Source organism: Anser brachyrhynchus (genome assembly GCF_964034855.1).
Source record: "Anser brachyrhynchus genome assembly, chromosome: 2".
NCBI lineage: Eukaryota > Metazoa > Chordata > Aves > Anseriformes > Anatidae > Anser > Anser brachyrhynchus.
Genome location: NC_137695.1, coordinates 41,561,647 through 41,579,930, shown reverse-complemented (window position 1 = coordinate 41,579,930; position 18,284 = coordinate 41,561,647). Strand labels below are relative to the sequence as shown.

At 40.5% G+C, this 18,284-nt stretch overlaps 1 protein-coding gene across 8 annotated transcripts in view; it reads right to left on the bottom strand.

Annotated features, from left to right (window-relative positions):
- The window catches only part of RARB (retinoic acid receptor beta), a 331,576-nt gene that overhangs the window by 52,656 nt on the left and 260,636 nt on the right, over positions 1–18,284 (bottom strand). For all 8 annotated transcript variants that reach the window (XM_080579143.1, XM_080579145.1, XM_080579144.1 and 5 more), the window contains one exon: positions 15,006–15,154. In XM_080579143.1, coding sequence (XP_080435269.1) covers positions 15,006–15,154 — 149 coding nt within the window. The remainder of the gene's footprint in view (positions 1–15,005; positions 15,155–18,284) is intronic.

The window sequence follows — 18,284 nt, the reverse complement described above, 5'->3', positions numbered from 1 at the left end:
TGATCATGTATGTCAGAGCAGGACAGCCAGACCTTTGCAAAAACAAATGAATAAACACTGGTCCATGTCCATAGCTTGTAGAGAACACCTAGAGGATGTAGCTGCCTGGCGGAAGAGGTGCTGGACACAGCCTCTGTGCCAGCCCGCAGTGAGAGCACGCTGCACGTTCTTGTTGCTGCTGTTATTCTGAGCAGGAATTCACGTTTCACCTCAGCTAGCCATTTATTCTGCAGATGAGGAGCAGCCATAACCTTCCATGGCCAAAGGAAGAAAACAAAATTTGCTATTTAGAGAAGGGCTCTTTTTAACCAACAGAACTTGAAATACTTCATATAAACAAGCAGGTGTTATCCCAAATCTTGCATACAGGAATAAAGACCTGTGAGCAAACAACAAAGGGGAAAAAAGAGCTATGCTCTTCGTCATTACCTTTACATAAATAGAAAAGTTTGTAAGCTTTCCTCCTTTCTTAAAAAGAAAAGGCCCCAGAGGACAGGGACAGGCAGATGAGGGATGTGTCACCCTCCCTGAGCTACCGAAGTGGGAATGCTCCTGCAAAGACAAGGAGGCCACACTTGATAGAAACTAATAGTTTCTAAGGTGCAAAAAAAATCTTGGGGGCCACAGGGAGCAAGGAAAAAAAACACAAACAAACACAGTTTGAACAACAAAGTTTAAAGGAAGATATCTGAGCTATTAGTGCCCATTAGCTCTTACCCTGGTAAGGCTGGAAATGAAACCCATTTTTCATGGTGCCCTATATGCCAACACATTTTCTGATTCCAGGAAGCTTGGCCCACTGTCGAAACGATGCCCCTAGCAGTCAAAACATTCGTTTTGTTCAGTGAGTTTGAAGCACTTCTGCTAGCAGAAAGGCAGCTACTGACAGCATGACCTCCAAACACTGAGAAGGAGGGAGAGCAAGTGCGATCTGCCATGAAGTGTGCGAGGTTCATTCATTCGGCTGCAATCCGCAGCAGCCTGTGCCAGCAAGGGTACAACGGTATCCACAAGCCTACCCACGGATTTCTCCACAACTTCGATTTTCACTGAACTCCTGACCTTTTTAGCAAACATGTCAAAGTCTCCAGACGGAACAGTCATCACCTTGAAGCAATATGTAAGGGGAAAGAACCACTTAGATTTTCTCCACTTCAGCAATTGAAACAGAGAGGAAGGAGCTGGTATGCACTTCCATCTGCTTTCTTCAAATTAAAAAGAAAAAAAAAAAAGGAAAAAAAAGGAGATGAAATGTATACAATTAAAAAGTTACAGTTAACTTCCTTTCAGTAACGTCTGTAGGATGATTTTTGGCCTGCTAGGAAACTCCAGATGGGAAAAGTAATGAATATAATTTAATATGAATAAGAGGAGATCAAAGAAACATTTTCTGAGTGGCAGAACACTGACTTACTTCACACGGTTCAATGCAGAACTCAGGAATTAATTATCACATTTTGCTATTTTCTTATTTTTTGTTTATGCAAATCAATTCCCCTTAACCTAATTTGTGGAGGACCAGACCCACAACCCAATAAAACCATAAAATGTCACTCGGATGGTCGTACAACCGGCTAGCACTTATCCAAAAGGCTATATATGTTGTTAACTGCTCATCGTTTTTCCTCCTCTCTTCCCCTCCAGTGCCTCAGGATTTATACCACCAATTAAGACAATAATGAGTGCCCCAGGTTGACCTCCCAGGAGCAAGAATTAATTAAGCGCAGTATTTCTTAGTGAAGAATGACACTTTTCCAAACCGTTTATGTGGCTCCCTTGCATGGAAGCACAGCATCAGGAAAGACTTTCCAAATAGTTATCCCCCACATATATGATGGATTTTGGTTTATGCTCTTAATTCAGGTCTCAGTTTTTATCTGTTGTATATGTCTGTATGGTTTTTGGGTGGTGGGAGCCCCCAAAGGGGTCCCCCCCCCCAGACATCTTGCAAGGACAAGCTCATGTTTTTACTAGATGTACATGGGATTTTTTTGAACCGAGCTACAAAGGAAAGAAACTAAGCAACAGGTACTCTAACAAAGTAGCAAGACCCAGTACCAAAAATAAAGATCCCTGCCAAGCTATACCCATGCAGTGGCATGCGAAGTCCTGCAGCACGCCGGACGAGGAAAAGACTCATGTCAGCTATGCAATTACTACGCTACAATTACTTCTAGGAGTCTCTCAAATTAGCCTCTCCATTTAGCTGCTGGCAGAGCTGGAAACACGTGAAGAGGAGAGGGCAAGCTCAAACAAAAACCTAGACGGGAGAAAGGAGGTATGTGCACGTTCCAAGGAAATTCCCCGTGTGGGTGGGCTCTGCCTCCTCCTCCTCCCTTCCAGCCTTACCCCCGGAGGCTCGCAGCGTTCCCGCACATACTTGGCACTGCAGTTATTTATCGAGCGAGACACCGGGACTTTCACTAATCGGCAGGCAGGAAAAAAAAAAAAAAAACCTGCCCTTCTGCACCATCTGAAATCTACGGATTCACCAGTTTCTAACCCGCTATCGGCAACTGAATGTTTACAGCTCAACTGAAAAAATAACACAAACTATGCCACGAATATTTGCAGATGCCTGCAAGCTGTCTGAACGGCAATTCCCCTTGCTCTCGCAGGCAGACTCACACGGTCTGCGTGCAGCCAGCTGCCTCCTACCTTCTCAAAAACCAAAGCCTTGGCCTGAATTTGGTCCCCATGCCCACCTGGGCTCCTGGCTGCATGGGGTGAGCCCCGATGAGCTGCACCTCCTGCGGGCTCCCCACCTGCGAGGAGCTGAATCCAGCCGCGTGGCTCACCCTGATCTTTCAAATCTGGCATATTTCTGTTGTTTTTGTCCAACCCAAGAGAAGTTTTAACAAGTTTCCAAGGAGGGATGCAGTGACGTATGAAAACAATGCAGAAAACAAACAAAAAAGAAATTAAAAAAAATGACACAGACATAAATATGCCAAAATAAAGCAGATGTCTTGAGCATTATGCTTCCTGGTGAGTTTTACAGGCGTGCATCTGAATGGCTCATCAGCACATGTTCATTCTCTCTCCACCATTTCTTTTGCTACTAGTTTTGACAATTGATCTCTAAACAAATACACTGTACGAAATCCCTTGAAATCTGGCAAGTAGTGTCTGGTACTTGCTACTTCATGCTATATTCTGCTTCACCCGCGTTCAGTGACAAAGAAACTCTGCTAATGCAGAACGACCCCTCTAGAACCTTGTAAAATGCAGAGTTTAGCAAAACTCAGCTGCCTGGAGACTACAAAATAGAGTTCAAGTAAACACCCAGAAGTATTTAAGTCTGGCTCTCCCGTACTGGCAGTAGCGAAGGAAAATTACCTTTCCACACTGCAGCTGAAACTCATTACTGAAGGCGACAGCAGAGAGATGAGTTGGAGCTGGAACAGCTTGGCAAAACCACCAGGTTAAGAGTGACACGGGGGGCCGTACCCCTCTGCCGGGCTCCCCACGCACTCGAAGCACGTGTGCACCCCACAGCACGGCTTTCTGTAGCTTCTTTATGACACTGTGCAGAAAATGGAGTTAGCAGGGCGCCGTGGCCAGAACCAGCCCTGCCCTATGCAGCTGGTGTCCTGACAAAAGGGAAAGACGGGCTGAGAAAGGTGGATGAACGCAGGCTGTGCAAGCGCAGGGGAAACAGAGGGAAAGGAAAAAATTCAGTGGTGATGAGGATTCATAGGGTAACACCAACCAGAGGTAGGAACCTTATTGCAAAAGTTAAAGACAGAAGTTGTGCTGAGATGCTGACCAAGAAGGGCAGCTCGCAGGACAAGTGGGGCACTGCCTCTGCCGTGCCCGGTGTCGGGGCCTGCCTGGAACAGGGCAGCTTGGACCGCTCTGACGACAAGAAAACATGACCTTTCGGAGATGACTGAATGGACTGGGGCTGATTAATCTGGCACAGGAAAATCTTAGCAAGATGTTTTCCTGTTTTCTCCCTCCCCTGCCAGACTCAGACAGAGAGCTCCTATGATCACAAGACGATCATTCTTTCAACTTATGAAAATCACATGGGACAGAGCAAGATAAAAAGTCTTTTCAGTGGGCTCATCCATGGGTGCTGTGCTTACATCTCTCCTGTTTACCTAACACCCTCTCTCCTCTTCTTTCAGAAAAACACTCCACAGTTTTCACTTTTGTTTCTGTACATGTAGCAGTTGCCATGTGTCTCTGAGGGTAAATGTTAAGACCATTTGCAGCAGCATCTGAGCAATGCCTTGTTCTCCTAGGAAGGAGGGAAGGAGGGAAGGAGGGAAGGAGGGAAGGAGGGAAGGAGGGAAGGAGGGGAGGAGGGGAGGAGGGGAGGGAGGGAGGAGGGGAGGGAGGGAGGGAGGGAGGGAGGGAGGGAGGAAGGAAGGAAGGAAGGAAGGAAGGAAGGAAGGAAGGAAGGAAGGAAGGAAGGAAGGAAGGAAGGAAGGAAGGAAGGAAGGAAGGAAGGAAGGAAGGAAGGAAGGAAGGAAGGAAGGAAGGAAGGAAGGAATCTCCTTTTTCCCTGGTAAAGGCCCGGGAGGCAGCCTGGCTGGGGGCTCCTGCCTCTCCCCTCGGTGCCAGGAGGGCCCCCAGCAGGCTCACGGGTCTGCTAAAGCTGCAGGCAAAACACTGGCTGCGTTTACAGCCAACCAAAGGGACATTTTTTGGCACTGTTTCAGCCTGCCATCTCACCTTGTAATTTATGTATCCGTTATTCCAGACGGGGGATCCAGAGTCAATATACCTTTTCCCCTTTAAATGTAGGTATTATGATATGGTTTTATTGCATCCCTCTAAAACATATTAAATGAGAAATATTAAGCATGGCCTCGTGAAATCATAAGGGACTTATACACAAAAACCTGTTCCTACTTCTCAGCTGTCTCCTGACTTGAGCTGTCAAAATTGCAGCAACTCCTGTGCATTATCAAAGGGAAGAACAGCTTATGAGTAAGGGACCCTGAATATTTGGCAGGCCAGCTGCAGTTATATACCAATTAAACATCTACTACATCAATATACCCAAGCTACCAATTACAGGTTTGGACATGTGAATTCTTTAACACTACAAGAATTTTCTTCTGAGCTCCATCTCAGATGTCACACCTACAGGCATCTCCTGTAGGAACGGAAAACTTATGGAAAGTTCATATGAAATGAGCAGAATGATATAAAATATGAAGAAGGACATAACACCTATGTATTTCACAGTGAACTCAAGAAATAAAGTATCCATACTTAGAGACTATGGCAACGTTCAGATATAGAGGAGGGAAAGATAGCCACATGGGTATAATCTTGAACTTTGGCAGCTTCAGATTTTTGAATGGTTACTCAAAATGTGAACAGTTTTTCTTACTAAGGGATTCATTTTGCTTTACTGGAGGGTAAAAAAGTAGAATGTATAGACCAAACAACTTGAAAAAAGAATGTGTAAAGCTGACTTTATTGTAAACAGCAAATCTTGGTGGCTCCTATTGGCTTTCCTGGTATAGTACAAGACTGGGATTTCATGAAGAATAGCTCTGCAAAGCTGATCAGCTCTGGGATCCATGCTGCAAATTCAATTGCACTCCATTCCCAGTGGAAGCTAAAGAAAATGCCCCTTTAGGAAATTTCCTCAAAGGAACACTTCATTCAGGATTAGAAAGACCCTCTGTTTCCATGAGCAGGTCAGTCAGAAAGCACAGAGAGCAAGGGAAGGTCACTTTCTGAGGCCAATCAGAGCATTTCTGCCAGTTGGGAAGCTGACCACTTACAGACTGGGTGACAATGCTTTACAATAACCAGAAAATACAGATAGGTTTATCTTTCAAAATAAATCCAGTAAGAAACAAACAAAGAGCATCTGAATGTATATTTAGCATGCAAGTAAACAGACTTAGTGGATAATCCCAGTTTGTACACTCCCCAAACCCTCTTATTTTGGATTTAATTCTTTCTAAGATGTGCCAATCGGAAAATCTTTAAGTGTACTTGTTAAGAAAAATGCAAACAACAGTTTAAAAAGATGCCTAAGGCAAGCAGAACGGTGACCCCAACCATCTCACTGCACTGAAGTCAACATTCAGCCAGAACCAAGCTCAGCAACCTATTCCAATCTCCCCACTTATTCCCTAGAAAAGTCTGGAAAGCAGCGCAGTTCTTTGTGGGACCCAGCAAGCTACCAAACCTAAATTCAACAATTGCTGGTATGTCCTCTGATGTCTCATTATGCAGTTTCTTTTTTAAAAAGTTCCTGAATTAAAAACTGAAATCTAACTCACTGTAATTTTACAAGTCTGTACCTGCTGTTCAGTAAGCATAAATAAATTATTTGGCATACTGCAAAAAACGGTAGGCTGTTACTGTTAATAGAAAACCTCAAACTATTTCATTTCTGAGATGTTTGCTTGGATACCCATATTGCCTTATCTGCTGCTTTACCTCTGCAAACAATACTTCTAAAGATCATAGTATAAAATGTTGTATTAAATATGGTGAAAAACTGCATTTTTTTCCACACTGTGACAAATTTCTGGGTGTGCACAGGACAGCCTGTACTCCACATCTATAATTAAAGGCCACATGTTGTCCATGAGTTATGAAATAGATTAAGATGGTGAGAACAAAAGCATTTTTTCACCCTCTTTAGTAAAGAAAAATGCAAAAGTAAAATCCTTTAGAACCTACTTACAGGGAAATAAAACCACGCTCTACTTCAGTGGCATAAATAACGTGGGACTTCTCAGAAAGAAATCATACGAAAGTGAATCACAGCCCACCTGTTCCTGACACCTCTTGTCGATATGTCACGATGTGATTTGCGCAGACAGCGCTTTTACACCTAGATGTAATTTACTTAATTCTGTTGAAGTTGTTGCAAACCATGTGTACGTTACCAGTGTGGTGTGAACCTCAGCTCTCAGCCATCCCCTAATAAGCCAAAACAGCTACTGGCAGTGAAACGTGACAAACACACACATAGAGTATTTAGTACCTACCTTAGTGCAAGAAGCTATGATTCAACTTCAGTAATGAAATGTATGTATGCATGTAAATTTTAAGTTTCTTCTTTTTATGGAATGTATTCTTAGGCACAGAAAGGAACAGACACTGACAGAAGAAAAAGGCTTGACAATTTAATTCGATAATTCCTAAGAACAAACGATGGCTGTTACAGTTACTTGACTGAGAGTAACTCCTGAGAAAAGATGTGCCAAGGTCAGTAGACGTTAAGGCTACATCTGTTATTAGGAGACATCCTTGGGGACTGTCAGAGACATACAACATGGAAGCCCACCTCCATGTCAGCCAACCATTTGGGCTTCTAAAACCATCCAGACCTGCTGCTGGAGGTAGCCACTGGCCAGCTCACAGCGCCGAGCCATGCCTGGGAGGAGTGCTGGTTGGTGCTGCCAAACACCTTCAAGGGACACAGCACTGCAAAGCAATGCCCCAAGGTGTGCCTCGTCGCTATTTAATTTACCATGGTTTAAGTCAGATGCTGTTCTCCTCTTATTGAGAAAGCCTTCATTGACAGGGGCAAGAACTTTGCACAAAAAGGGAGTGCAAGATTTAATCCAAACAACTGCATGTCACTACTTGACGGTTCGTGCAAAACAAGAAAGTAGTTTCCAGTTCCTGTTTCCACAGGACACTAGCCTTCGTGCTTGCAAATAACTGGAACAGCTTGGTTAGCATAGTTATAGACTTATACGGGATGATCTCTGCGCTTTTATAGTACCAGCACCACTGCTGAAACGAATTAAAATAATTAGTAAAAACAACTGTTCTCACAGCTTAAGATGAACCCCTCTTGTATGACTGAGGGTAACTGGCACCCAGTGGAAAGTGGAGGAGGTATAATCCATGACTTGGGCCCAAGGAGCTGGAAATCAAGTATGACATTCAAATACTCAGCATGATCTTCATTTTTCCTCAACTGTCATGGTTGGCAATTTATTTTTTTCTTCATTTTATTACATTCAAAAAAAACAGAAAAAGATTTTAAAATGTATGGTAACATAAAATATTTGTTCCTGATCCTGTCCATTTCATCATGTCTATTCTCAGTAGACTTCCCATAAATATGTGCTTCCCCATACTTCAAAAATCATGAAATAAATTCAGTATTTGGTGAATATTTTATCTTCCAAACAACGAGAAAAAATAACTCAGAATATACTGAAATGAAACAGGTATCAGCTTTTCAAAGGACATTTGGTGATTTTTTTTTTAAATTTTAAAATCTCAAATCTCAAATAGACCATTAAAATGATGAGGTCTCCTCTGATCCTATGAAATACAGAAAAACTCCAGGTTTTCAGTACTGCATTTAGATCACTTTCAACTCATTTAGCATCTTTCTGCATATGGCCTTGCTTCCTGCAAACAAATGGCTCTGAACATTGCTACACTGCAAAGTGCTTAAAGATCAGCTGATATTAACAGTATGCAGAAATGTATCTCAAAATACATTTTTCATCTTCTGAAAAATGGCTGTTGATATAGCTAAAACTAGGAGCAATTTTCTGTGATTTGAGGAATTTTTCATAGCTGTGCATGAACGACAGCATGCATCTCCACTGCTTGCACTGTCACTTACTAATATAGCTTAAATGGAGACGAATACAGCTTGATCATTCAAGCTGATCTATATTTTTCTTTGAACTGATAGAAGCTTTTACAATTGCGTTGTTGCAACTAATATTACTTCTTTCCCTAATACAAATCACATGTCATCTGTAATCCAATACTTTAAGCTCAGAAAATAAGCATTTTCAAATTTAGACATGTCTTTTACTTTTTGTTTCAGTTGTAGATGATTACAACATGCCAGAAAACAAAGCCAAACAAATACACAGAGCACTGGTGAGATGTTTTTATGAGGTCTGTTTTATTTTTAGTGCGAGGTAACTTTGAGAAAATTCTATGTCTGGATCCTTAATTTCCAGTAAAAGGGCATAAATATAGACTTAAATGTGATTACATTATAGCTGGAAGTTTACACATGCAAGAGTGTGGTTTCCAAAAACAAGTGCTGCTTAAGGTCCCTCCACAGTACCAGAACTGCCTAAGAAAATGCAAATCTCTTCTCACATGATATAAGAGGCATTATTAAAAGAAAGAGGCATCTGTCCTGAAGGATACTGTTCCATAAAGAGAACACTGATACAACAATCCCTAAAATATTTTAGGCCACTCATCAACATTTCTTGCAGACCAAAGCATGTCCTTGTCATCCAGCTCCAAATAAATCAAATCAAAACCTTTTCCACTTTTAGGCAGTAGCATTTTGTAAATCAGTTATTGCCTCCTGATGACCATGGATTCATGGACCACAGCAGGAGAACCCCAACACTCTGAGTGTCCAGAGGGACATAACCATGAAGGACATCATTGAGATCATTAACACAGATTATTATTTGGGTGCCTAACCAAAGAGCTCATGGGATAGCTTTTCTTCTATTATGTGCATACATACATATTTTTTTTGAGTCAGTCCTACAGAATTATTGACCTAAATTTCGAGGTTTATTCTATCAATGGCTATTCTCCAAGCTGCTTAAAGTCTTCTCAATCAAAAAAATAAGTATTTGAGTTAGGAACAAGTCAAACAGGTAGGCATATTATTTTTATAACTGAAGACCTCTGAAAAGGTATTAAATGTGGCTACCTTTTATCTTAGTGATCCCACAGTAGGTGTGGATTTATATGAAGATTCTGATGGAAGGAAAGCTATTCTTTTATGATAAAAGCCAATCTGGGATCACTCTGTAGTGAATTAGATTTTTCTACATTTTTGTCCATTAGCATCAACAATGGGCAGAGAGGCACCTTGATCATTCAGACAAAACTGCTGGACCGTAAAACTACTCTCTTGTGCCGTCTTCTCTTCTGAAACTGCTCTGGGCATCTTTGTTGCCCACCGAATTCAAGCCAGGAATCCAGGCAGGGTTGCCAGCAGAGGAATGCCATCTTTTAAACGCCCAGAACAAGGGACAAGGCTTGAAGAGGCAGCTGAATCTGCCAGAACACCAGCTTCTCCTCATCGCCCGCACAATGATGGCATTGTTTGGGAAACCAGCCCACTACACTCAATCTCCCTTTCTGCAAACCCAGCTACAATGACGAGAAAAGCCAGGCCCAAAGAGCTAAGCTTTCAGTGACAGCCCTGTAACCACTTGTACCAGCTGGATAAATCCAAGCTTCTCATTTCGTATGGAATTTGTTTGCGTGCTATCTAGCAACACCCAGAAACTGGGAAGGAAATAATAAAAAAAAAAAAAAAAGGCAAAGGAAGATTTTAGAAGTCTTTAACTGAGGTCATGAAACACACAAGTAAATTCCGAAACCCGCCTTTGAAATGCCACACAGTTTACAAAATGGAAAAGTTGTAAATAAGTTGAACATTGTAAGTGTGTTGTATTTTACACATAAAAAGATAGGCTGCCTCTGGAATTTTTCTTATGGAATACAAGTGATACCATGAAGATCAATTTGGTTTTTAGATTCTAATATATACAAAGCCATTGACAGGCTACAATGTACATCAGCCTTTTGCAGCATAACACCCAGAAATGAAAAAAGCCAAGATTTTTTGTTTCTAAAACTGTTTAAAATAAATAAAATTAAATTTAAAAATAATAACAATAAAAAAACTTACTGCTGATTTTGACTGACCAGATTGAGAAAAAACTCTTGGATTTCAACCTTTTACATGTGTCAAACTTTCAAATTCAGAAGGCAAGAAGTCAGGCACCCTAACTCTATTATCACATATGAGATTTTCAGCATGTACATACTACAGTTAGAAAGAAGAGATAGCTTAATGTTATTCAGACAGCTCCTGAACTTCCACTGTGGCTCATAGGCACATACCAAGAAATACTCCAGCCCCCAAAAAAATGAAAAGATTAGTTTATCAAAACAAGCCACAGAACAGTCTTTCTAGTGGGAGACAGTACTTAAGACTGGTCATGAGTAAAACAGAAGGATCGCTTTAAAAAGTAGGGTTTAACAAACTTAAAAAGAGAAAACATTTGGCAAAGGAGGTTAGGAGGCTACTCCCAGGTTCCTAAAACAATAAGGTCCAAGGATGACTGTGAGAAGAAGAAGGTCAAGAAAGAAGTGGAGAAGAGACCAAGCTGAAATCTAATCATCACATGAGAAGACCACACCAAGAGTCTGTCAATGAAGGCAAGAAGGTACATCCTGGGGCAAAAAGGTCAACATGTCATGTGAATTACAGTGCTGAAGACCAGAAATGATGTCTGAAAAACAGGAAGCCGTGAGATTACCAAAGCTTGGTGCTGTTGCAGAGAGAGAGATGGAAAGTTCTGTCTTCCCAAAATCTGAGTCCAAGATAGCGGTCAGACAAGCAAGAGGGCACACCAGGGAGAGATGGCAGTGGGAGAAGTCAGAGCTGGAAGTAACTCTGGAAATCATTCACTGGCAGGTGACAATTGAGGGAACTTAAAAATTTCCAGTGCAGTGGTTCCCCAATGGAGCATCACAAAATCATAATCGCCAATTACAGCTCTCCAAGGGGTCATGGCTGGAAGGGTCACCATTAAGAGCATACCCTTTATTAGCAGAATATTGCTTTTGGCTGACAGACCATTGGTCTACTACAAAATAGTTCAGCAGTTGATGCTTTTGAGACAGAAAACCGAAGAACTGATCGTCATGGAACAGCATCAGCAAATAGATAAAAGAGACACTTAAGGGGACATTAAATGAACAGTAAACAAAGTGGGAGGAGAATGTAAAGAGCCCTGAAAGACAAGAGAAGGAAAACCTGCTGAATCAAAGGCAGTAATCAACCCTAAACCTCAGAACATAAAGCTGTCCCTTTGCACCAGAAGGATACTGCTAATGACCACTGTGACGGCAGTTTCACTGAAGCTCAAAGCAGAAAGGTAAAGGAGAAGGAGACAGAGAACTAGAAGAAAACCAAGGGAGAGGCAGCACAGAAAAACCAAATGAATAGGGCCCTAATTAAGAGAGACAAATATGAGATGAGGAGAGTTTTCTGTTTGTGTTTCCCATGAGAAACAAGACTGGCATGAATTAGAAGGAATTGGTAAACAAGTCAAAAAAGAAAAAAGGAGAAGACTTGAGAAAAGAATATCAGAACAGAGGTAGGTCCAGTGCAGGAGGAAAAATGAATGAATTTCAGGTCTATCATCACAGAACAGATAGCAAATCAGGCGCAGAGAGAAATGGGGAAATAAGAGTCAAGAAAGAGAAAATGGAAACAAGATCAGAGGAAAAGGCAGGGGTGGGGTGGGGTGGGGAAGAGAATTAATACTTGATTAGGATGATATTTTAGTCTAGTTTCTTAAGAAATGAACTTTTGGTAACCCAATGATAATAAGCAAGGTTGCCTCTCCCCATCCCAACATATTTTAGCCAACTGCAGTGAAATAGCAAATATAGCAATCTCCAAGAAGATTAAGTTCTTTGAAATTGGTTGGAAACGTGTGTTCAAGTAAAAGAGAAATAAGAGAGTGTTTGTTCGAGTAAAAGAGAAATAAATATATGCGGTTCTTAATGAGAAGAAAGGCTGCGACATGAATTCTTATTATTGTTCCCTATTCACCAGAGAACCAGCATGAAACTACAACACCGTACCAAGAAGCCTTCAGTGAAACTCATACTTCCTAATAAAGCAGGGTTAACCAACTGAAAGGCAGAGATCCACAGAAAATGAGACTTCCCCAGCGGCTATGCTCAATGCTCAGTGCTTATTTAAACTCACAAAGCAACTGACTAAATTTTGTATGAAGAGAAAGAGAAGCATGAAGAAAGAATTAATAGTGGGAACAGACGGTGAAAGTAGCCTTGAGTAGAGGCAGGAGCCTAGATGATTAGGAAGAGAGTAAAAGGTGGCAGCTTTCTTATGGTACAGGAGCAAGGGTAGAGCAAAGATAAAGGACCAGAAAAACAAACTGTCAGTGAAGAGGTTTCTGAGGCTATTTCTGGTGTTGTGGTCACATACTGCTGTCTGCTGTCATCCAGCACATCATTTCTGTTGACCTGAAAGCTTGGACAACTCTCAACAGCAAACATAGTACCTGACCGTCCACTCAAGGTACCACTGGTTGACTCATGTTCTTTGCCAGCTTCTTGCACTCACTAAGGAAGATGATTCAATCAGTGGAATAAATTAATTAAATCCTAGTTGAACCTGTTGAAGAGCTGGTGTCAACTAACCCAAATATTGCCAGTCTCAAGTAGTCACATTATAGATTCGGAATCCTGTTGTTTCTCATAGAGCGACAGGTTTTATATGCAATTCACCTCTCTCTCTCTTTATTTTTTTAACAGCAGCTACTGCTAAGTGCTGAATTGCCCCATCTTGCAAATTAGCAAATAAGTGAACACAATTTCTTTTTGTTGTTGAATAGCAGCTACCACATTACAAGATGGATTTCTTCAGGTATTTTAACAAGTGCAGTCTTGTTTTAATTATTTACAAAAATGCTTTGCAGTATGCCAATAAAAGCCCTACAGTATATTTTAGCATATTTTTCAAAAATAATGAAGTCTTAGGAACATGTGACCTTGCTGCCACGGTCCGCAATTATGTCTGTGCATAGAGTGAGTGTGTGGGCGAGCAAATGACACCACCATTTGCGTGTTAGTATCCAAGTAAAGAATGAGATAAGATTTCCTATTTAATGAAATCAGCTCTAGCATATTCTTATCATAGATTTTGCTAACAGACACTTACATTTCAACAGCTCTGTGGCATCTAAAAGAAAAAAAATATAGACATGATGATATCCAAGCAAAACTTCGCTTCCAAAATGAGATTCTAAAACAGAGGTGAGTTTCAATAGTTACTTCCACTACCTCAGTATCTTGAGTTTATGAAATAGAGGGGAAACCAGATTCTAATCCTATAGCTTTTTGCCTAATGACACAAAGCCAGGACCATGATATTTAATGTCACTACAAAAGGCCAGTGGCATGGAAGATGTTGCAGGAAGAAAAGATAAAGTAAAAATGCCTAACAGTATCTGAAAGATATTAAATTTTATACAACTAAACCAGAAAAATACTTTTTATTAATTTTATACTTTATTACTTTTTATTAATTCTAGTAACTTTACTTTATTTACACAAATGTAGCACCTGTCACTTTTTCATCACGTATTAGGATCTTCACTGTACTAAGCATTAGGCAACTATTTTAATTTGAAGGATTAAAATCATAGATATTTTGTCTAGTTGTTAGAAAAGAACATTGTATCAGGCTACCATAACTAATAAAGATAACCATGAGACCATCTGCCCTATTACATATTTTCTTTAGCATTTTTAGCACTGCCTTCTTCCTTGCACACATGCTGTTCACTGTGTATGCACCCTTAATTATTGCTATATACACATGGTTTAGTTGACATCGCTTCTCTGATGTGTATCTCATCTTTAGATACATTCTCTTACTTTAGAACTGCATATCGTATTACTGCATCCTACGGATAGTCCATTCATACTCTGACAATCATAGCACTAGAAAGTAGCTAGCAGATGTGCCAGCACTGTAGCCTGCCAGATTAAATTTCATGAATACCATCCTGCTAATCCTCAAACTCCCAATTTGATTTGAAATTAGTTAGAGACTACGCCAAAAATTTCCAGATAATCAGGTCCTTCTCCCACAGAAAAAGCAAGGCTCAGAGCAGACAATGACCACGTGAGTTCTCAGGGTATACCTAAAAATGGACAGTGAAGAGTCTCAAAGCATTTTCACATTTTATTTGATTATCTCTGCACATACTACCACATCCTGATTTTGGTCAATACCTATGGAATTCCCTGAAAGATATACTTTGGCAGAAGTTATGAAGGACAATAATTCCAGGCACTATTGTCATTTACTTAGCTTTACTCACGTATCAGAATTCATTCACACAAGAAAAGTACAGCTGTCTTTGTAGACAATCAAGTCACACCAAACTCCACTGCCTAGCCGCTCTCATAAATGAAATGTGTTACTATAAAAAGATGATGGCACTCACCTTACATCCCTCACAAGCACTGACACCATAGTGATATCCAGATGATTTGTCTTGACAGACAAAACAGGGCTTGTAAACACGAGGGGGTGGAAGTGGTGAAGGAGGACTTGGAACAAGTTCCTCAGAACTGGTGCTCTGAGTTTCAACTGCTACAAAAGAAAAAAGAAATATAAATGAACGATTCATGAATGAATTTCAAATAACCAATCATTTACTGTATTAAAACTATCAAACAAACCCATATCTATCTTTGTAGAATACATGTTCACTTGTCCTTCCCAGCAAAATTTGAGGGGAACTAAAGAAAGGCAAATAGTGAAAGGAATACATGGTATAGTCTCAGAAGCATATTTTAAACTAGCTGTGATGTAAAATATCATGATCCAGCTACCAAACACCACAAAAGCTTCACCTGGGCTCATATTCTGGTTTTAGCCAGCATTACAGAGTATTTCTGGAATTCCATGGGATCCACATGTGCACACTGGACGTAACCTTTAATGGGAAAGCGTTAGCGGTATGCATGTTTCCCATCTATCCCTAGACTTGGAAGAGCTCTTACATCTTTTGCCTTCATCTACAATAGGTAACACTTTCAATGAGCAATTCTGCCACAAAAAGGTGGGGAAATGCATCAGGACATATGTAAAGAGACAAAAGAATATGAACTGAAGTGAAAATTACACGAACAAGCCTTCTCTTTTTTCCATCAGTAAAAGTAGCACAACTCAGCAACACCTCCTTATCAACCCTCGGATTTGTAACATCAGGAAACCTCTCTGAGAAAAAGCTATTAGATATTATGACCCCATGTCCTTTATTGCCTTAATATTTCTGGATGGTCATTTGTTTTGAACCTGCTGAAGAGCCAGTCATCCCTTTCAGTGAGAGGACATGAAAGCTCTACGATGCGAGATAAGACGTGAACTAGATCTTTTCAAAACATCTGCATTAGTTTTCGGTGATATGCTGTCATCATTCCTCACGTTTATTGTAGATGTGCAATACATTTTCATGTTTCACCTAGCTGTTCTGCTGCTTCTCAGATAAATCCCTCTAACTTTTCAACAGATATACAGAAATGACAGAATCTGTGAACTCAGATCTATCCAGAAATATTAGGCACTATCAGCAGAGCTAAATCTCCAGAGTACTAACAGCAGGCCCTAAAGAATATTACTCAATGGAAAATCTTAGACAAGATTTACTGTACATGATATTTTTCAGATTACTGAGATGATACATTTGTATTAAAGCCATGATTCATTGTCAGCTCGTGTACTACAGAATTCACAGAGGGGATCACGGAGCACGATACAACTCCTGATTACTTGGTAGAGAAGGGCCAATTTCTGCCATTTTCGCTTGGGTTAAGCTACTATCAACTTCAAGGACACATTTTTTAGAAGAAAATAAATTCTGAAGTGAAACGTTAAAGGCACTGATTCTAAGCAAAGAAATATCTTTTCAACAGGAACAACTTACTTATATATCTAACAATAATGAGGTTTGCGTGAAAGAACAGAAAAGCAAAATAATGTATGGCTCAATAAATTGCGATTTTAAAACAACGTCCAGAACTATACTTAACTGTTTCAGCATTAAATATGCTGAACCTTGACAAACCAAATATCTACAGCTTCCTACTGAACCAAGCAAACTTTAATGAAGTTTTTTCTTAATGAAGAAAGAAGAGAGAATGATCATTTCTTCTCAGTAGTAATTTTTGGTATTTAAGAGAGACACAGAGTGCTCCGTTATTGATTTCTGCACAGTCATCCTGCTTAAATCAATAATCTATTAGTACTTCTAAATTAAAGTTAGATTCATCAAATGCCCTTGAGAGGCCTCAAACAGCCTGCGCATTATTTCATGCTAGCACAAGTATTACAGGGGCTTCCAATCAGTCTATGGAATGATAAAATTTTAGCTTTAAAACTCTAATATCAGCAGACAATGTGTTTCATATTAGCTCATTCAACTCTCCAGTCAGTCTGAAAGGCAGTTTTTAGGCTTCCCATGGGAAAACAAGGTTGTGTCATTCAATAAAACAACTGCACTCCTGCAATCCTTCCCTGATTTTGGTTTGGGAAAAGCAGTCTTTGAGGAATAATGCCGATACACTTCAGTATTTTTGTGGATTTCATTCTACACAAGCACCAGCATCCAACAGCAGTGTTCACACCGCGAGCCATATGTACAACACAGGTCTGTCAAGCACTGGCCAAGCACCAGCAACTTGGGATGCTCAAAAGAGGTTAAGCAAACAGCTCAGTTAATAAAGAAAGAAAGAAAGAGTAGGCAGCAACTGAAGATTTGAAGGTGCTGCTACGGATTTGATTTTTTTCTGGACAATTCGAAAAGATATGCGCGAGTAAAAAAGCCAGTACAAACCAGAACACCTTCCCCAAAACACTCAGATGTATATGCTACTGGAAAAGCTCAATCTGTTCTATGTAATAGTTGTGTCAGATGAACAACTGTCCAGAGGTTGAGTTTTTGTAGGAAAACCACGTTTGGGAACTTGCGTTCACAGGCAAAGTGTATGGAGAGCTTTCTGGAGCAGGATCCAACTCAGGTTAGACAAGCCCTACACTCCTAGCCCGGCTTCTGACTCACTAGTCTTCCTTGGATTTAGCCTTTTAAGCTCCTTATTTGAAAATGTATGTACTGCAATTCAAGCTTACTGAGTTTAAAGCCCTGTTTTTGTATCACACAGGTGAAGAACAACAGCAGAACCTGTTCTCATCTATGCAGGCCTGTGTAATGAAGCTAAAAAAAAAACAGGGCGGGCGGGCACAGCTGACATTTCCAAGAAGGAATTTTTAAAGTAACCTTAAAATTTCAGGAACAATTCAGTCAAAGCAACTCCTTTCAACATCCTGCTGTCTCGTCTTGCGGGATGTGACACGATTCACCTGAGAAAACAGAGCCTCCGTGCAGTCACAGGACACCTGAATGCTGCTTAAGCACACAGGGACCCTCAAACAATAGGTCATTTCACAATTCCTAAGATGTCTGAAATATTTCGAAAGGTTAGATAAAGTAGCAGATAAGATCTTGAAAAGCACAGCGTGCTTTGTGAGAGCTAATTTACTGCCAGCTAAACCATGTTGACAGATAGAGGTATTTCACTTGGTGACCAGCTAGGAGCAGGCATTATGAAATGCCTTTCGTTTCACTAGGAACCTAGATTATTAAGCTTGTATGTTAATGCACACTTTGGACAGTGGAGTCTTAAAAGAATAAGAAGTTGTAAAGCAAATGGCATTTCCTGGA